The sequence below is a fragment of the Perca fluviatilis genome, chromosome 11 (genome assembly GCF_010015445.1).
Source record: "Perca fluviatilis chromosome 11, GENO_Pfluv_1.0, whole genome shotgun sequence".
Lineage (NCBI taxonomy): Eukaryota > Metazoa > Chordata > Actinopteri > Perciformes > Percidae > Perca > Perca fluviatilis.
The window spans coordinates 29,690,402-29,707,154 of record NC_053122.1 but is presented as its reverse complement, the minus strand read 5'-3'; the positions used below and the strand labels follow the sequence as shown (position 1 = coordinate 29,707,154).

General features: G+C 41.9%; 1 protein-coding gene and 1 long non-coding RNA gene across 2 annotated transcripts; both read right to left on the bottom strand.

Moving 5' to 3' along the window:
• Nucleotides 1-14,801: 14,801 nt before the first annotated feature.
• On the bottom strand, nucleotides 14,802-16,198 carry LOC120567686. Its single transcript, XM_039814655.1, has 3 exons — nucleotides 16,129-16,198; nucleotides 15,601-15,822; nucleotides 14,802-15,362 (listed from the first exon to the last, which is right to left on the bottom strand). Exons 1-3 carry the CDS (start codon nucleotides 16,168-16,170, stop codon nucleotides 14,802-14,804), a joined length of 825 nt encoding a protein of 274 aa, XP_039670589.1. The 5' UTR covers nucleotides 16,171-16,198.
• Nucleotides 16,199-16,260: 62 nt separating this feature from the next.
• On the bottom strand, nucleotides 16,261-16,695 carry LOC120567652. Its single transcript, XR_005640601.1, has 3 exons — nucleotides 16,615-16,695; nucleotides 16,404-16,503; nucleotides 16,261-16,295 (listed from the first exon to the last, which is right to left on the bottom strand). It is a non-coding gene; the product is annotated as an uncharacterized LOC120567652 (long non-coding RNA).
• Between the last annotated feature and the right edge of the window lie 58 nt (nucleotides 16,696-16,753).

Genomic DNA, 16,753 nt, shown 5'->3' with positions numbered 1-16,753 from the left:
GATTGTGTATGTGTCCCAATGGGATAGCAGCAAAGGCGGCTGTTGGGGACCGAGAGTCTGGTTAAACCCAATTTTAACCAAAAGGCCTCAGATTAAACTGACCTCTGGATACAAGACACATATGTGCTCAGAGACAAGGGGACATGTGGCCAAGACAAAGGAATTGGCCTGTATGTAAACTTCAAAGCCTGGTTAATTCACACCTCTATGTCAAAATGCCAGCCAGCCAGAAGCATACGCCACAACTGGCAGGAAGTCAAAGGACTACAAAACTGTAGTTTTTCACCCTGTCAAGAGTTTCGAGTCTTCCTATTGGTTCAGCGGGACCATAAAAACAGCAGGGGGCCTTAACCTATAAATAACCTGACCCTACGAAAATCTTCGTCTTCCATTGCAACTCCCGTTGCTGAGGGTAGCACGCAAGCGTTTGTGCTCAACTTCCATTTTCTGGAGAAAGTGGAGTTTATTTCGGTGGATCCTTGAAAAACGCACCAGTGTTTTTCATAACTGCAGTGAGAAGGAAACAACGTTTTTCTTCTCAAAGTCGACAAAACTTTCCCCTCCCGCTGCCTTTTTTGGAGGGAAGTTTCTCAGTGGTTGCTGACGAGCACCCGAGACCCGTTTTGTTTCATCTCTGTGGAATCGATGGACAGGAATAAACGGACTGAACACACCGTAAGAAGGCTTACGTCTGGGCAGAGATAAGTAGTGTGTTTATTAATGAGCAAAGGGTTCGCTACCACTTGTTGCCATTAATGTGATCTGATTTAATCATGTACTGATCCATATGTGATTATTAATCTGTTCTGTGAATGTATAAATTGATCATTATACTCGTTGATTTATGTCGTGTTAAGTAGCTGGGTTAAAACCGTAATTGCTATCTGCTAACTCCTTTCATGGAGTTTTAATTATTGTCTGCGATAGAATCGCGAAAATCAGCTGTGAGCTACTGGAGTGGTTATAGTGACGTTTTCCTCAGCAAAACCAGAAGTCTCAGTCTGTCCTAACTAAACGTTAGCCCAGACCTGAGTAGCTGAGGGGAACTGGGTCATTATCGATAACTGAGATCATAGTGCTTCTTTTCTTTACTCTTCTCCTCTTTCTTCTTACTAACACACACACACACACACACCACACAGGCTAGCCGCGTATCTCCCGAAGCTAACCCGTAGGCTAGCGTTCAACACGATGGAGTCGGAATCACCTTGTACAGAGCTAACACATGACCTAGCATACTAGGTTAAGCGTGCTCGTTGCCTATCAACCCGCTCGGCTTCTTCAGCCCTCTCCGCGCACGCAGCACCACTACCGCCCTCTTGAGGCTAAATAGTTTTGTGCAGCTCACAGGAGTAGCCATCTTTGGAGTTGTTTTGGTGTTTAGAACTACACTCCGACACCGCCCCCTCCTTTGTCACTCACTCTCTCTCACACACACTCACACAGACACAGACGTGTCCATGACACATGCTGCTTTGTTTTTGCTTTGTTTTTGGTTGTGATATTATAAAAAGGTATAAGAGTTTATTATTGATTATTGTTTAGCTACTGATAATTGTGAAGTTAATAAATCTTATTATACTTAATTAGCAGTTGCTTGTGATTATTTGTGTACTTGTTGTAATAATTGCTGGTCGATCAGGTCCGTGCTTGGATTCACCCCTTCCTTTATTTCCTTTTGAAAGGATTTACACAGAAATGAGACTGATCCACAGTTTGATTATTGGTCCCTGACTAGCAGGGTGGTGCCCCGTTTTGATTGTTTGTCGATTTTGATAAAGTTATTAATAACCATATTCATAACTTTATTAATATTGATAAAACATCTTTGATAATTTGCCAATGATCAAATCTGTACCCTAAGGGAATCCTACACGGCATAATCTACCGTGTGGAAGCAGACCGTTTCACAAGATCTGCTGAGGATTTCATCTTCCTCAGTGTATGTGAAGAAAAGGAGAAGATTATTGCAGCCAGAGGTCGTGAAGAATGGCTGTTAAAACCATATCCTGTTTCTAACGAGGAATGCAACAAGTGGTTTAAAAATGGCTTCTTTATACAATGGTGTGACTGGGAGTTTCTGAAGAAGCAGTTTGATACAGTTGACTATGTCATCAGAAGAGATCAGATAAGGAGCTCGTATGATACCATAAGAAAAAAGTTGATTTTCGATGACGACGGACAACACTCTCTGCCCATGCCAAGCCCGCTGTACAGGCCTAAAATCGTCAGACACAAAGATTAGTAAGATGGTGGGTCTATTCTATGTGCTGTTTAATTGCAAAATAGTTCAGTGCAGTCATAACTAATATCACCCATGATTTCAAGAAGTTGAATGTATGTCATATACTGGTTACGTACACGATGCTTATAGATGTGTTGAGTCTGTATGTGAATGAAAAACAATGTATTGATGTCTTACAGGCTTTGCAAAAACTACACGGTTTCATAATCAGTGAATCCGGTGTGTCCATTTTAGTCAAAACTCTATCTGTAATAGAGGGGGTTTCGCTGTCCACATAATTTTCATGTGTGTTGTAGAATAAATAAGCTTGACATAAAACTAATGTGGTCACTTGTGTCGTATATGAATCATGGAGAGGGTCATGCGAAAAATATATTATGACCCAGCACACCCTGGAGGGTTAAGTGGGGTGCATAAGCTCCGCAATGCAGTCAAAGAATGTACGGGGGTTACCCCGCCAATCCCCGCGGTTAAAAAGTTTCTATTGTGACAGGATGCTCATACTCTACATGCACCTGCCTTGAGACATTTCCCCAGGAACCGTGTGTTAGTTAATAGTATTGATAAACAGTTTCAGGCCGATTTGGTCGATATGGCTGAATATTCTGTAGAAAACGACAATGTTCGGTATATATTAACTTGTATCGATGTGTTTTCTAAGTATGCATGGGTCAGATGTCTTAAAGATAAATCGGGCCCCACCGTTACAAGTGCCTTTAAAGAAATATTGTGTCAGGGGCGTGTACCTGTGAAACTTCAAACAGATAAGGGGGGAGAGTTCTATAATAAGGGATTTCAAAGATTGATGACTCAGTATAAAATTCATCACTTCTCTACATCAAATGAGACAAAAGCAAGTGTTGTTGAACGTTTCAATCGATCTTTTAAGACTCGTATGTGGAAATATTTAACAGCTGTTAACTCGCGTAGATACATCGATGCATTGCAAGACCTTGAGAATGCTTACAATAATTCATACCATAGGTCAATAAAAATGGCACCCTCTGCAGTTAATAAGGACAACGAGAAAACAGTTTTTAACAATCTGTACAAACTAAAACACCCCGGAATGATTGCTTTTAAATTTCAGAATAGCGAGACCGTCAGATTGTCAAAACATAGGGGAGTGTTTCGTAAAGGATACCATCAAACGTTTACAGACAAGTTTTTTACAATAGCAAAGTGTATAGGCAGGACGCCTCCTGTTTATATACTAAACGACAACAGTGGGGAGACACTGACAGGCACCTTTTACGAGGCAGAGTTACAGCCCGTAATTGTAGACAAAAATAAAGTGTTTAAAATAGAGAAAGTTGTGGCTAGAAAGAAAGCCGGTCGTAAAAATCTAGTACTAGTGAAGTGGTTAGGCTGGCCAGATAAATTCAACTCATGGATCTCTGAAAAAGACATAGTTGATGTGAGATAAAGGAGCAATAACAGTCTTAAACTAGTCACTTTGACTTGATAGTGCAAGACATCGGAACGATGAATAAGAACGGATTTTTTGTTACGTTACCTAGTAACGCTTCACCACTAGTTTATCCCAATAATGAGATTTGTCAGTTCAGAACAAAACTGGCAAAGCCGATCATATTATCACAGGCATATGAGGTTGGTCTTATTGAGATTCAATACCCCAGAGTCTGGAATAGTTTTACGGAGAATGATTCCAAAATTGAATTCTTTGACACAAAGACAAAACTGATCAATAAGATACGGTTAGCCGTAGGGTATTATAATACGATAGCTAGCGTTGTTAAAGAATATAATATGAAATGTGCATCTACCCCGACCACGGCACACATAACTATGAACTACAATCAGGTCACTAATAAAATATTCTTTACTGGAGGAGATGGCAAGTGGTGTTTAAAGGCCGTCTAGCTGAAATTCTTGGATTTGTCCCAGACACGGCGTTCGATATACGCATTAGACCCCATTTAAAATGTATAGCTCCACACCCTGCCGACATTCATGGGGGGCGCTATAATATATTTATTTACAGCGACATTGTGGATTATCAGTTGGTCGGGGATAGTCATGTGCCACTACTCCGATGTATAAATATCTCTGATGAGAGTAGGCGCATGCCCACTCTGACCTACGACACAACCCACTACACATCGTTGTCACGCACAACTATTACGGACATCCAAATAGATTTACGAGACGACCAGAATCAGCTCATCCAGTTCTCATACGGAAAAGTCGTTGTTAAACTACATTTCAGACCTGTGAAACAACACTAAAATGATGCGTAAAGCGTACACAGCTGATGATGGGAGGTACCTGACCTATTATATGAATCAGGCCGGTGGGGAGTTGCCAGGATTCATAGGAGCCAGTAAGCAGTATGGACACGGACTAGGGGGAATATTCAGAAATCTATTCCGAATGGCTGTGCCGCTTTTAAAAAAGGGGTTTAATATTGCCAAACCTCATCTGAAAACAGCAGCCACCAGTATTATTGGCGACGTTGTATCAGCAGGGAAACAGTCTCATGGTGTACAGGCGCAAAGCCTTAAAAAGAACCCCACCAGGATGTGGGCGTACCCAGGCTGTGAACAAAAAGAGTAAAAACGCAAACAAAAAACGGAGGGTCATCAAAAAGAAGAAGACAACCAGAAGTCACAGAGCTCCGACCCGACTCTCACTCATCTCAGCAAAAGACATATTCTAGAATAATCATGGCATTCATTCACAATCAGTCGGAAGAGTGTGTGAAAACAGAATTGGATCTGTTTACAGTTCCTTACACCCAGACATCTATCGAAAAATCATCATTTGTAGAAATTCCACCAATGTCCGCCCTAACGGACACGGGTCCTATTGAGTTTTTCATCGCTGCTAGCGGAGAAGATTATCTTGACCTTAACGATTCATATCTGTACACACGTGTCAGGATTACAAATCCTGATGGCAAAGTGCTGGCTAATGACGCGAATGTGGGTTTTATAAACTACCCCGGATGTAGTCTCTTTTCCCAAGTAGATATAATGTTGAGTGATAGACTGATTACACATTCTTCGAATACTTATCCATATCGAGGAATTATTGAGGTTTTACTGAATTATGGAAACGACACATTGGACACACAGTTTAGCACGGGTCTATTTTGTAAGGACACTAGCGGAAAAATGGACGATAGGTCTATCGTCGGCGATAATGTGGGGCTGAATCAAAGGGCTGCATACACCTCCGAAAGTCGTATTGTGGAGTTAATATCACCAGTGCACGCAGATTTGTTTTTTCAAGAAAAACTGTTGTTAAATGGTGTGGACATGTCACTTAAATTCATTCGGTCAAAAGATGACTTCGTTCTTATGACCCCCGGAAATGTTCAATTCACTGTAAAAATAATGTCTGCCAGTCTGTTTGTAAAGAAAATATCAGTGTCTCCTACTGTGAGACTAGCACATAGCAGAGCGCTACAACACACTAATGCCAAATATGCTATTGAGTAGCCATAAAAACATTCTCCATACCGGCGGGTACGCGCGTGTGCAACCAAGAGAATCTATTTATTGGTCAGATACCTAAGTTTGTTGTCATAGCTTTCGTTGATAATGAAGCATACACCGTGTCGTATGCACATAACCCCTTTAATTTCGGACACCATAATACTGAGTTTTTAGGCCTATACGCTGACGGACAGCCTCACCCCGCACGACCTTTTCAACCACATTTTCAAAGAGGGCAATATGTTCGTGAATATTACCAGATGGTGGAATCAACAGGCCGCCACTTAAAAGACCGACCATTGGCCATAACACGAGAGGATTTCGGGGGCGGATATACTCTATTCTGCTTTAATTTGGAACCTGATGGAGGGGGGTCCGGAAACGTTTCACTGGTTAAGACAGGCAATGTGAGATTGGAGGCCCGTTTCCGAAACCCACTCGCACGCACGATGACGCTGATCTGTTATTCTGTTTTTGACTCTGTAATCGAGATATCTAACCGGAGACAAGTTCTATTGGATCACTACTAATAACAGCTTACCAGCGTGCTTAGAAAAAGAATGAATGGGGAAGTAAATTTCTTGGGAGTCAGGCCTTGTGACCAACTTCCAAAAACCATCATTCGCAAGCTGCTTGCGATGCTGGTGATAAATACTCATCCAAGTTATATGCCGGGTGAACATTGGTTGGCTATATACATTACCGAAAACAAACATGGATTGTTCTTTGACAGTTTTGGTCATTCACCTACCCTTTTTTCGTCGGGAAATCAATCATTTTCTCTTAAAAAACTGCGTGAAGATGTACCATTCAGGGATCCAAGTGCAAAATAATTATTCTACAACCTGTGGGCAACATTGTGTTTTCTTTTTATGTCATATTCAGAAAAGTATTCCTTATACAAAAGTGGTGAGCCTGTACGGTTCTAATCTTGTATGTAATGATACAATGGTCACTCATTTTGTTAGCAAAATACATCCAGATGTGTGTCATGATCAGAAATTTAAATGTGTGCAATGTGCAAGTGCTGTATATAGGTAAAAGTCTTGGGCAATGATGTTTTTTTCAACAATAAAGAATGCGGAATATATCTATCTTACCATCTCTTTATTTTTATTTTTTTTTAAATACATGGAAAAACAGTAACACAATAGGGTAAAATACCTAAAAATTTTTGAAAAAAACAAATAGTGAAATACATTCAACATTTTCAACATTTTTTTTCGGGTGTTAGTCATAGTCAATAGGAAAATAATGTAAAAGTAGTATTAAAATATAAAACAAACAATACGTAAAAATAGAAAAATAGAAAAGATACAATCATTAAATGTCTGCGCAGCATGAGGGCAAGAGACTAACCGTCTTTTTTAGGTTTTCACAGTAGGAAAAACATTTTCTGTGTCACAGTCAATAGGGAAATAATGTAAAAATAGTATTAAAATAGAAAACAACCAATATGTAAAAATAGACAAAAACAAGCATTAAATGCCTTTGACAGTTTGACAATAAAAAATAAAACAAAAACTAGTCCACCATGTACTGGTCAAGGGTGAAGCCAAGCGTACTGATCTAGGGATGAGCGGTGTGCTTGTACCTGTCAACGAATGTTGCCTAAGGGGGGCATCAAGACGAGCTGCCCTATGTCTGAACATGTCTGGTGACCGTGTATCAGTAACTGTGTGATGACTATTAGCAGCCACAGGGGACAGTGTTTTAAAGTCAGTAACAGCACGACGTACAGTTGTGTTTGGAATTACGGATAGGGGTATGTTTAAGAGGGCTAATGTCTTTAAAAAAACATTCCACCCCGCAGGTCTCGAAAGGTCTGAAACATTGTTAGGGGTTGTCACACTTTTCAGTAGATCAAACAGATGACTGCCTGTTACAGTCTTATCTTCAACAACAATTTCCCCATTATTTGTCCACGAGATGTGATCGGTATTACGGGATAAAGCGGTGAGTATGTATTCAGCGTTGCGTTTATTCCTGTGTGGCATATGTGCCAATATCTCTGATCTTATTATATCGTCTTCTACGACTATGTCTTGTGACTCAACACCTGTGTCATCACTCCTAGATGCATCATGGGGTAGGGATAACGTAAGTACATTCTTCTCATGCGCCCCCAGTTTTACCAGGTTTAGATACTTCTGCAAAACACTGGAATATTTTTTGGCTTTTTCATATACGTCAATGTCGGACTGGTTTAGTATATCACTCATGGCTCTGTCCAATTCGTTTTGCACAGACTGCCTCAAAGAGACGCTTTGAGTGTCTGTGGATTGATGATGCTGTAATGTTGCTAGCTGCTGTTGAGGCACCAGATACATTTTCTGCGTGTGTTCCATGTCAGTTCCTGTTGATGAGACTAGCTATGAAAGGAATTGCAGCCCCCAGTAGAGGCAGTAGAAAACCACCGGTTTGGGTAATTGTCTTTTTTTTTTTTTTTAAATGTTTGACTTTTTTATCCGCGATTAGTCTGATAACCTTCTTCTTCTTTTTCAACAACTTGTACTGAGTACTAGACAGAGGTACAGTGCCTTGCGAAAGTATTCGGCCCCCTCGAACTTTTCGACCTTTTGCCACATTTCAGGCCTCAAACATAAAGATATAAAACTGTAATTTTTTGTGAAGAATCAACAACAAGTGGGACACAATCATGAAGTGGAACGAAATTTATTGGATATTTCAAACCTTTTAAACAAATAAAAAACTGAAATATTGGGCGTGCAAAATTATTCAGCCCCCTTAAGTTAATACTTTGTAGCGCCACCTTTTGCTGCGATTACAGCTGTAAGTCGCTTGGGGTATGTCTCTATCAGTTTTGCACATCGAGAGACTGACATTTTTGCCCATTCCTCCTTGCAAAAGAGCTCGAGCTCAGTGAGGTTGGATGGAGAGAGTTTGTGAACAGCAGTTTTCAGTTCTTTCCACAGATTCTCGATTGGATTCAGGTCTGGACTTTGACTTGGCCATTCTAACACCTCGATATGTTTATTTGTGAACCATTCCATTGTAAATTTTGCTTTATGTTTTGGATCATTGTCTTGTTGGAAGACAAATCTCCGTCCCAGTCTCAGGTCTTTTGCAGACTCCATCAGGTTTTCTTCCAGAATGGTCCTGTATTTGGCTCCATCCATCTTCCCATCAATTTTAACCATCTTCCCTGTCCCTGCTGAAGAAAAGCAGGCCCAAACCCTGATGCTGCCACCACCATGTTTGACAGTGGGGATGGTGTGTTCAGGGTGATGAGCTGTGTTGCTTTTACACCAAACATAACGTTTTGCATTGTTGCCAAAAAATTCGATTTTGGTTTCATCTGACCACAGCACCTTCTTCCACATGTTTGGTGTGTCTCCCAGGTGGCTTTTGGCAAACTTTAAACGACACTTTTTATGGATATCTTTAAGAAATGGCTTTCTTCTTGCCACTCTTCCATAAAGGCCAGATTTGTGCAGTATACGACTGATTGTTGTCCTATGGACAGAGTCTCCCACCTCAGCTGTAGATCTCTGCAGTTCATCCAGAGTGATCATGGGCCTCTTGGCTGCATCTCTGATCAGTCTTCTCATTGTATGAGCTGAAAGTTTAGAGGGACGGCCGGGTCTTCGTGGTTGTAGTGGTCTGATACTCCTTCCATTTCAATATTATCGCTTGCACAGTGCTCCTTGGGATGTTTAAAGCTTGGGAAATCTTTTTGTATCCAAATCCGGCTTTAAACTTCTCCACAACAGTATCTCAGACCTGCCTGGTGTGTTCCTTGTTCTTCATGATGCTCTCTGCGCTTTACACGGACCTCTGAGACTATCACAGAGCAGGTGCATTTATACGGAGACTTGATTACACACAGCTGGATTCTATTTATCATCATTAGTCATTTAGGTCAACATTGGATCATTCAGAGATCCTCATTGAACTTCTGGAGAGAGTTTGCTGCACTGAAGTATAAAGGGGCTGAATAATTTTGCACGCCCACTTTTTCAGTTTTTTATTTGTTAAAAAAGTTTGAAATAGCCAATGAATTTCGTTCCACTTCATAATTGGGAACCACTTGTTGTTGATTCTTCACAAAAAATTACAGTTTTATATCTTTATGTTTGAGGCCTGAAATGTGGCAAAAGGTCGAAAAGTTCAAGGGGGCCGAATACTTTTGCAAGGCACTGTATATTCCCTTTTAAAACGTTCAAAGCTATCTCGCACAGTGCATTAAGAAAATCTGGACTAGCGTTGTTCACAATAACACCTCTAGCACGGGGTGCCGCCTTATGAAGAAGGTCCAGCAGAGCAAAGTTCCGTTGCATCCGGATTGACATTATTACACCCTCTGTTTTCTCGGGACATACACAGCCTGCCGTGGCGATATCAGATCTGTTCTGAGGCGTAAATTATCTGGGGTTTTGGATTTATAATCTATCATGAGATAGCCATACGGTGAACTTGTTGTATCGTTAAATGCCTCTAAATTTTTTTTACTATTTCTGGGGAACATCTGACGTCCTAATAAACTCATCTGAATTTGATCTCTAGGATTTTTGAACAAAAACATATAGCTTGTGTTCAAACTTATTGTAAGACTGGACTTGCCTTGTATAAACAGATTCTGCACTAAATATATACAACTTAAACGTCTATGGTGCACGTATTTTGTGAAAACATTTTGCACCTCCAAATTACCACTGGCCTGGTTCATAAGGTCATCGATTACTAGCAGGTTATTCTTAGTAGGGGGGAGAAGTGCGTCGTCGCATAGAGAGTCAGGAATATCTTGCACAAAATTTATATTCACTGTTTTAAGCAGCTGATCGTATATCGGCTGCCAGCAAGAGTAAATGTATACGATGTTATCGATCTCGTGTGATATTACTTTTGATGAATTTTCGATAATATTTTTGACAAAATACGTTTTTCCGCAATTTGCACCGAATGGATGCTGAAGCCGTCCATCAAAACCTGCAATAAGCTGGCTACTATTATTATTATTAGTAGCCATAAGGGAGGGTTGTGAAGTCACAGAGCACACGGCGTTTATTGTACACGACCTGCACTTTCTTGGTATTCTTGTTTTTTGAGATGAAACTGCTTTTTGTCGCGTTTTATGGTGAATGCGCTAGTGGTCAGATGGTCTGTGGACTGGCGATTGGCCACAAAAGACTGTACAAGACCTATTAGCGACTCGTGTGTAACAACTTGTGCGTTCTGCGAGTTGAGGGTCACGCCTTTACACTTCACCTGGGTTTTTCCTTGAGCTGTTCCATAAGCATAGCATTTCGGCCCCCCCGAAACAAATTCTGTTATATAATCCTCTGTAGGAGAACCACAAGCTTGTGCGTGATTGAGCTCATCTGTCAACTCTCCAAGATATGGCCCCCGAGGGGGGACCCACTCATCTTTCTTGGTTGTGAAAATGACGCTGTCTGTGTCACAATAAAGAACTCTGTCTTGCAGCTTATCCAGCAAACCGCATAACCCATACAATGGGCCATAGGGCGCGTCATAGCCCCGATGAACACATTCACATCTTTTACTCTGGACCCTTGACTCTCTGCATGGCGCCACTGAACAATGGCAACCTCTGGAGAGATAAATGAGAAGTGTCGAATGTCGAAAGCATCGCTGAACATGAGCTGTGTGAAACGTTCTGGGGCGGTTATGAACTCAGCAGACGGCATGTCGTTACGCATCGCAAAGCGACCCCAAAGACTGTTAAGCAATAGCTTATTAAGACTTCTGACTGCCGTGTTAACGGTTATCTTGTCAGACTCAAGTTGTATGCCCTCACGCTCGTAGTAGTCCTCTACGTACTTTTGTTTCTCATCTTCCGTTTTGATATGCCCTGGGTATCCTGCTGCTTGAGTTTGAGAAATGTCTTAACATGGTCTTTAAAAAGCTGGTCAGATTTTTCCGGAAAATGCCAAACCTCCGAAATGGTGACTACGTGGTACCCCTTCTCCACGGCTTTGTTTAGTTCAAATGTCACCCACACACCGGACAGCTGTCTCTCCTGGTCGGTGTGACCGCAGACGGCTGTCTGATTCAACTGCTCAGCACAGGTGCCACATAGCGGGAACATCAGCTTACCGTGACAGCGATAGGGGAGAACTGGATGGTACAGGCCTCTAGGGGGAGCCACAGTGCATTTCACAAGGCCAAAGTATGTTTTTAGGTCGTCAAAGTCACGGTGGATTATCTGAGGGTGACCGATGGGGTAGTCTCTTTGTGCCTGAACCATTGGGTACAGACTTGTAAAGTCATAGTATCTGATTTTTTCATCACATTCTGTCTTGTGATACAACTTAATTGCATTTGTTCGCCCTCCGAAGAGGGCTTCTCGGGGGTTGAGACGCTCTGGTTTTTCATATGTCGACTTGAACCTTTTAACGTCTGGATTATTGCTCACATCACGCTTCCAATCACATTCCCACTTCACCACAACCGCTAGCCCATAGGCAGTCTTCAGTGCTGACACTCTGTCACTGAACTCCTTGAGCAGCTCGCCATGTGTTTTTTTATTTGTGAGAGGATTGATCTCGGCCTGTCCATAACACTTATCACAACCATGGAAGAAACATCCGTTAAATTCGTAACACGTATTTGTGGTGGAACAGTACCCATCAACAAAAAACGGCCCAAAGGCCTTTTCACCTCTGTTAAGAGCGTGTTGGATGTAGATGTTGTCTCTGCAAAAAGGGGGGGCCCTGTTTTGAGATGTCTGAATACATTTTGTTTTGCTTAACGTACGATCCCTCATAGGTTAGTGCCACAGTGTCTCTGGGGATGAACAATGTTTTAAACACCCCCATGCATGATCCAGCCAGCGTCGTAAATGTAAAGGGGTCTAGACCTGTACAAGCAATGAACGTGTCCCTGTTCATTTTACATGCCTTAACCAGGACGGCCACATCGTTAATGCAATAGCGGGACAACTCTGCCTGAAAGTTGAACCGCTTGTGTTTAACAGCCTCGTACCATTCAATGAATGCTTTCGTAGACGGCTCAGTCATAGAGTCGTAGCCATAGAGAACTGGCGCAGGATAGGGATCGATGTATTTCTCATTCTGTCGCGTATTGAAGGCGTGTGGGAAATGTCCTTTTAGCACGTCAGTGAAACCCATTGCTGCAGGGGTTTCTAGCTAAGGCCATGGGGAGAAAACTGAATGAGTCGATCCTTCGCTGTTTGAATTTAGAGTCTACAATCACGATCACCCTTGAACCTCGCATGATAATACTAGGACAGACACGCTGACTCACCAAATATTCCAAAACAACGTAGCTGTCAAAGCCTGAGGCGTTGTGGGCGATAAAGGTGTAGCCTTTATATTTCTTTTTTCTGTAATGACTGATGAATAAGAAATCGTAAAAGATGTACTTATCATTACTTTTTTGCATTTTTGAGCGGCTGTATGTAACACTCATGAGCCGAGTCAACTACGTGCTCACCGCAATGGGGGCATTTCGGCAGCCTACAGGTGTGTTTTTTGTTTTTGGACACCCGGTAAGTCATGTGACAGGTGTCACAATATTTGAGTCTGTCACATGGTATGATGTGATGCTTTACATCAGGCTTTTTATGTTGATCAAAGCATTGCTTTGACTTGCATATGCGCTTACAGTCGGAGCACCTGATAGTTTTCACTGGTATACATGCAGTGAGACAGACATTACACCTCAGACTACAGCTGTGGTCCAGTGGCTTTTGATAGGCCTTGTAGCAAGTATCGCACACGTACTTAGAGCCAAAAAAAGAAGTTTTGTTCACAATGAGGTAGAAATGTTCACCGTGTAAATACAGCCATGCAGTTTTCACATGCTGTTCGTCATGTGTTTTGAAAATCTCTGGTTTTTTACGTCCGGCTGTGTGATGGAATATCACGATTTTCATATTCAAATGTCTCTGAAATCTGGCAACATCAGAGAACGATACCTTGTGCGTACATTCAAACCCAACATCCCTTTATAGCTGCTTTGCATAATCTATCTTCTCGCTTTGAGTTATTCTTGCGTCTACATAACGAGCCAGACAGAGGGCAAAGCAAAGATTCTCTTTGTCATTGGTATTCATCGGATTGTATAGAGCATTACACTTATCAGTCAGGATTTCATCGTAGCATACGCCCCCCAGATCTAGTCGATGCCCACCCGACATATTGCGTGCTAGTGTCACAACGAATTCTAGCGAATCATCGGCCAATGAGGTGTCGTTACTTTGCATAGCGTCTGCAATTTGCTCCAGAAATTCATCTGTATTATATTTATCGTTTGAGCTCAGAACTGTTTGGATAGGTGCCACTAAAGCAAGACCCCGTAGCTCTACATTTAAAACGCTGTCCTCTGTTGCAGTGTCTAAGGCCCTGTCGATTAACCCTGTTAGAGTTCTGTGTACTTGGGCTGGTACGCTACCGATATTGCACAAATTGATATTTCGCAGATCAACATCTTGACGAAACTCTGTTGCATTAAAATGAGGAATCTCTCTGCACGATATCTCGGATGATACCCTAGACAAACGCCCCTCACCACACTGCATCGCTGCCTGCGGATTTCTAGGTGGCCCCATGTGGGTTTGTATAATCATCTGAACGTATACAACTTGACGATTGGACACTCGCAAAACATGTTTGACTTGTGTAATCAGGATTTGTTGGCCGGGAGGTTTCGACACAGTCCACAGGCCTGTCTGGACATGCTAACGGTGGGGTGTGATTTGATGGCTGATTGGTGACAAGGCTGACTGTTTCTTGGGGAACTGTAGTACCATTGACAGCCGCGCGTCTATTGTTCAGAATATCTTGGAATTTGCTTCCCAGCTTTTCGCACAACTGAATATATGCATCGTGATTACACTCAGCACGGCTATAGTCATCTGCACACATAGCATCTACATTGGTTTCATCGTTGTGTACATGTCTTTGATGCGATCTTTTACGTTTTTTGGCGGGGATTTCCATTTTATTATGTTATTGAAATGTTTTTTTATTTTATTTTTTTAATTTTTTTTACAGACCCTTAAGACTGCTTCACATCATGTTTTTTTTGCTACTGTCTTCTGTTTAGGAATAATGGTTTAATCTGCGTGTTTGTTAGTCTGTTACAGCTCGCTAATGCGTTCTCTCTACCGCGGCTGTCTCGAGCGTCTCTTTTGCCGTTAACGCTGCAACCAAGGACGTAACTAGATCAAACAGACTTGTATTGGTGGCTTGCAATGCACCCACTGCATTCACCAGACTATCGATGTGTTTTTGTAAATTATCAACTTTGGATTCTAGCTGGCGATGTATCGCATTTGACACGGTGTGTCGGCGTGAAGTTTCGGCACAGAATTCGAAGAGGGCCTCGTCCTCAACTACTGTTATCTGTTCAGGACGGTTTATGTGATCAACTGCTTCAAGACTGCTGTTGGTACTAGAACAATCCAATACTTGACCACATTGAAATACCTCATCAATATCTTCTGTATTTACAGAGACGTCTGATGTTGCATGAGCCTGTGGGATTACTTTAGCTTTGGGTCTCTGACTGATGGGGGTGTTTGGAATATAACACACACAATCACATTCTACATCACCCTCGTTCCCATGACACTGACAGGCTTCCTGCTCAGGTGAAATCGAGGTGCGGTCGGTCTCTGATGATTCTTTGCTCTCTCCTTCAAAGGGTGCCTATGAGATGGTAATAAAACACAGTTGGTCACACACACACACACACACACACACACACACACACACACACACACACACACACACACACACACACACACACACACACACATCCCCTACACGCACCCTACCATAAACACAATACCCAGTACCCCTCCCTTCAAATGTTTGACCATCGCTGCAGACCCCCGATCATAAACGCTGTGCTACACCCCCATAAAACACGATAACAGGTACTCACCTCTTCAGCTCCGCTTTGAGGTAGCTCCTGGATTGGGGCAATTACGCCCCTGGGCACCGCCGACACAGCTATGTCCTGGAGCTCTGCCACATCCCCCCATTGTAAAAATTGTTGAGGCGCATCACGCTGTCCTTCTGGGAAATCTGATGCATCCAATGAGGGTGTGAACAACTCCTCTGACCCGGGATGCACTCTCTGTAAATCTGCGACAGCATTTAGCGTCTGAAAGCACAAGGGTACCACTATTAATATATATATAAAAAGATTTCTAACGTGGTAGCTGAGTATATGCTGCTAGATACAGAACATGATACCTCTATAGCATAAGAAGGGACCACTGCTATCCCAGTAGAAGATGCCTCATCCAATGCAACGGTCGAGCATTCAGGTTTGAGCGGGAGAAGCACCCGAGGCTCCTGAGTCACACACACACACACACACACACACACACACACACAAACACACACTTTATGAGAAAATCACGCCTTCTAAATATTACATGCTTATTTTTGTTTCTTATCAACTTACCCCAATAGTGGTCTTCCTTATTCTGCGAACGCGAGATGGCATGGGTATAACATTGCCCCCAAATAGTTGCGGTGACTCGCGCAGGGGGGACGTGGGTTCTGTTTTCAAAGCATGGGTTTATCAAAACCCCGCCACCACATTGTCGCTTTTGTAGAGGTAGAGACGACCTATACAATAAGACAACACATAACACATTGTAAAAAAAAAAAAAAAAAAAAGACGAAACAAATAATAATAACACCTAAACATTTATTTTTTTCTTTTTAGATAATTACCCTCTTTCAGCTTTCTTAGAGCGTTCAGCTCGACTTCTTTTTCTTATTACACCAGTGGTCTGATTTAAGAGTTGACTTATATTCTGTAATACTGGTCTCCCTACATAAAATCAGAGCAATAAGGATACATGTAAGATCATATGACGACATAAAATCACATTATGCAACAGTGTCTTGTCAATATATGTGTGCATATATATATATATTTTACCTTGTTGAAAATCATCATCATCAGAGTTCCAAGAAGCATTACTCCTAATCTTCGTAGAAGGCCCTATTGATGCAGACTAGCTAGATAAACATACATTGAACAATACGTTTTTTAAACTGCGAAATTGTATTATATGAAA

Bases quoted from the DNA above. Each gene is read 5' to 3' on its own strand.
- LOC120567686 (XM_039814655.1), bottom strand. From the start codon at position 16,170: ATGCCATCTCGCGTTCGCAGAATAAGGAAGACCACTATTGGG. The intron at 15,823-16,128 runs GTAAGTTGATAA...TTGTGCTTTCAG, and splicing joins TAAGGAAGACCACTATTGGG to ACGCTAAATGCTGTCGCAGA. The intron at 15,363-15,600 runs GTGAGTACCTGT...ACCATCTCATAG, and splicing joins CTCAAAGCGGAGCTGAAGAG to GCACCCTTTGAAGGAGAGAG.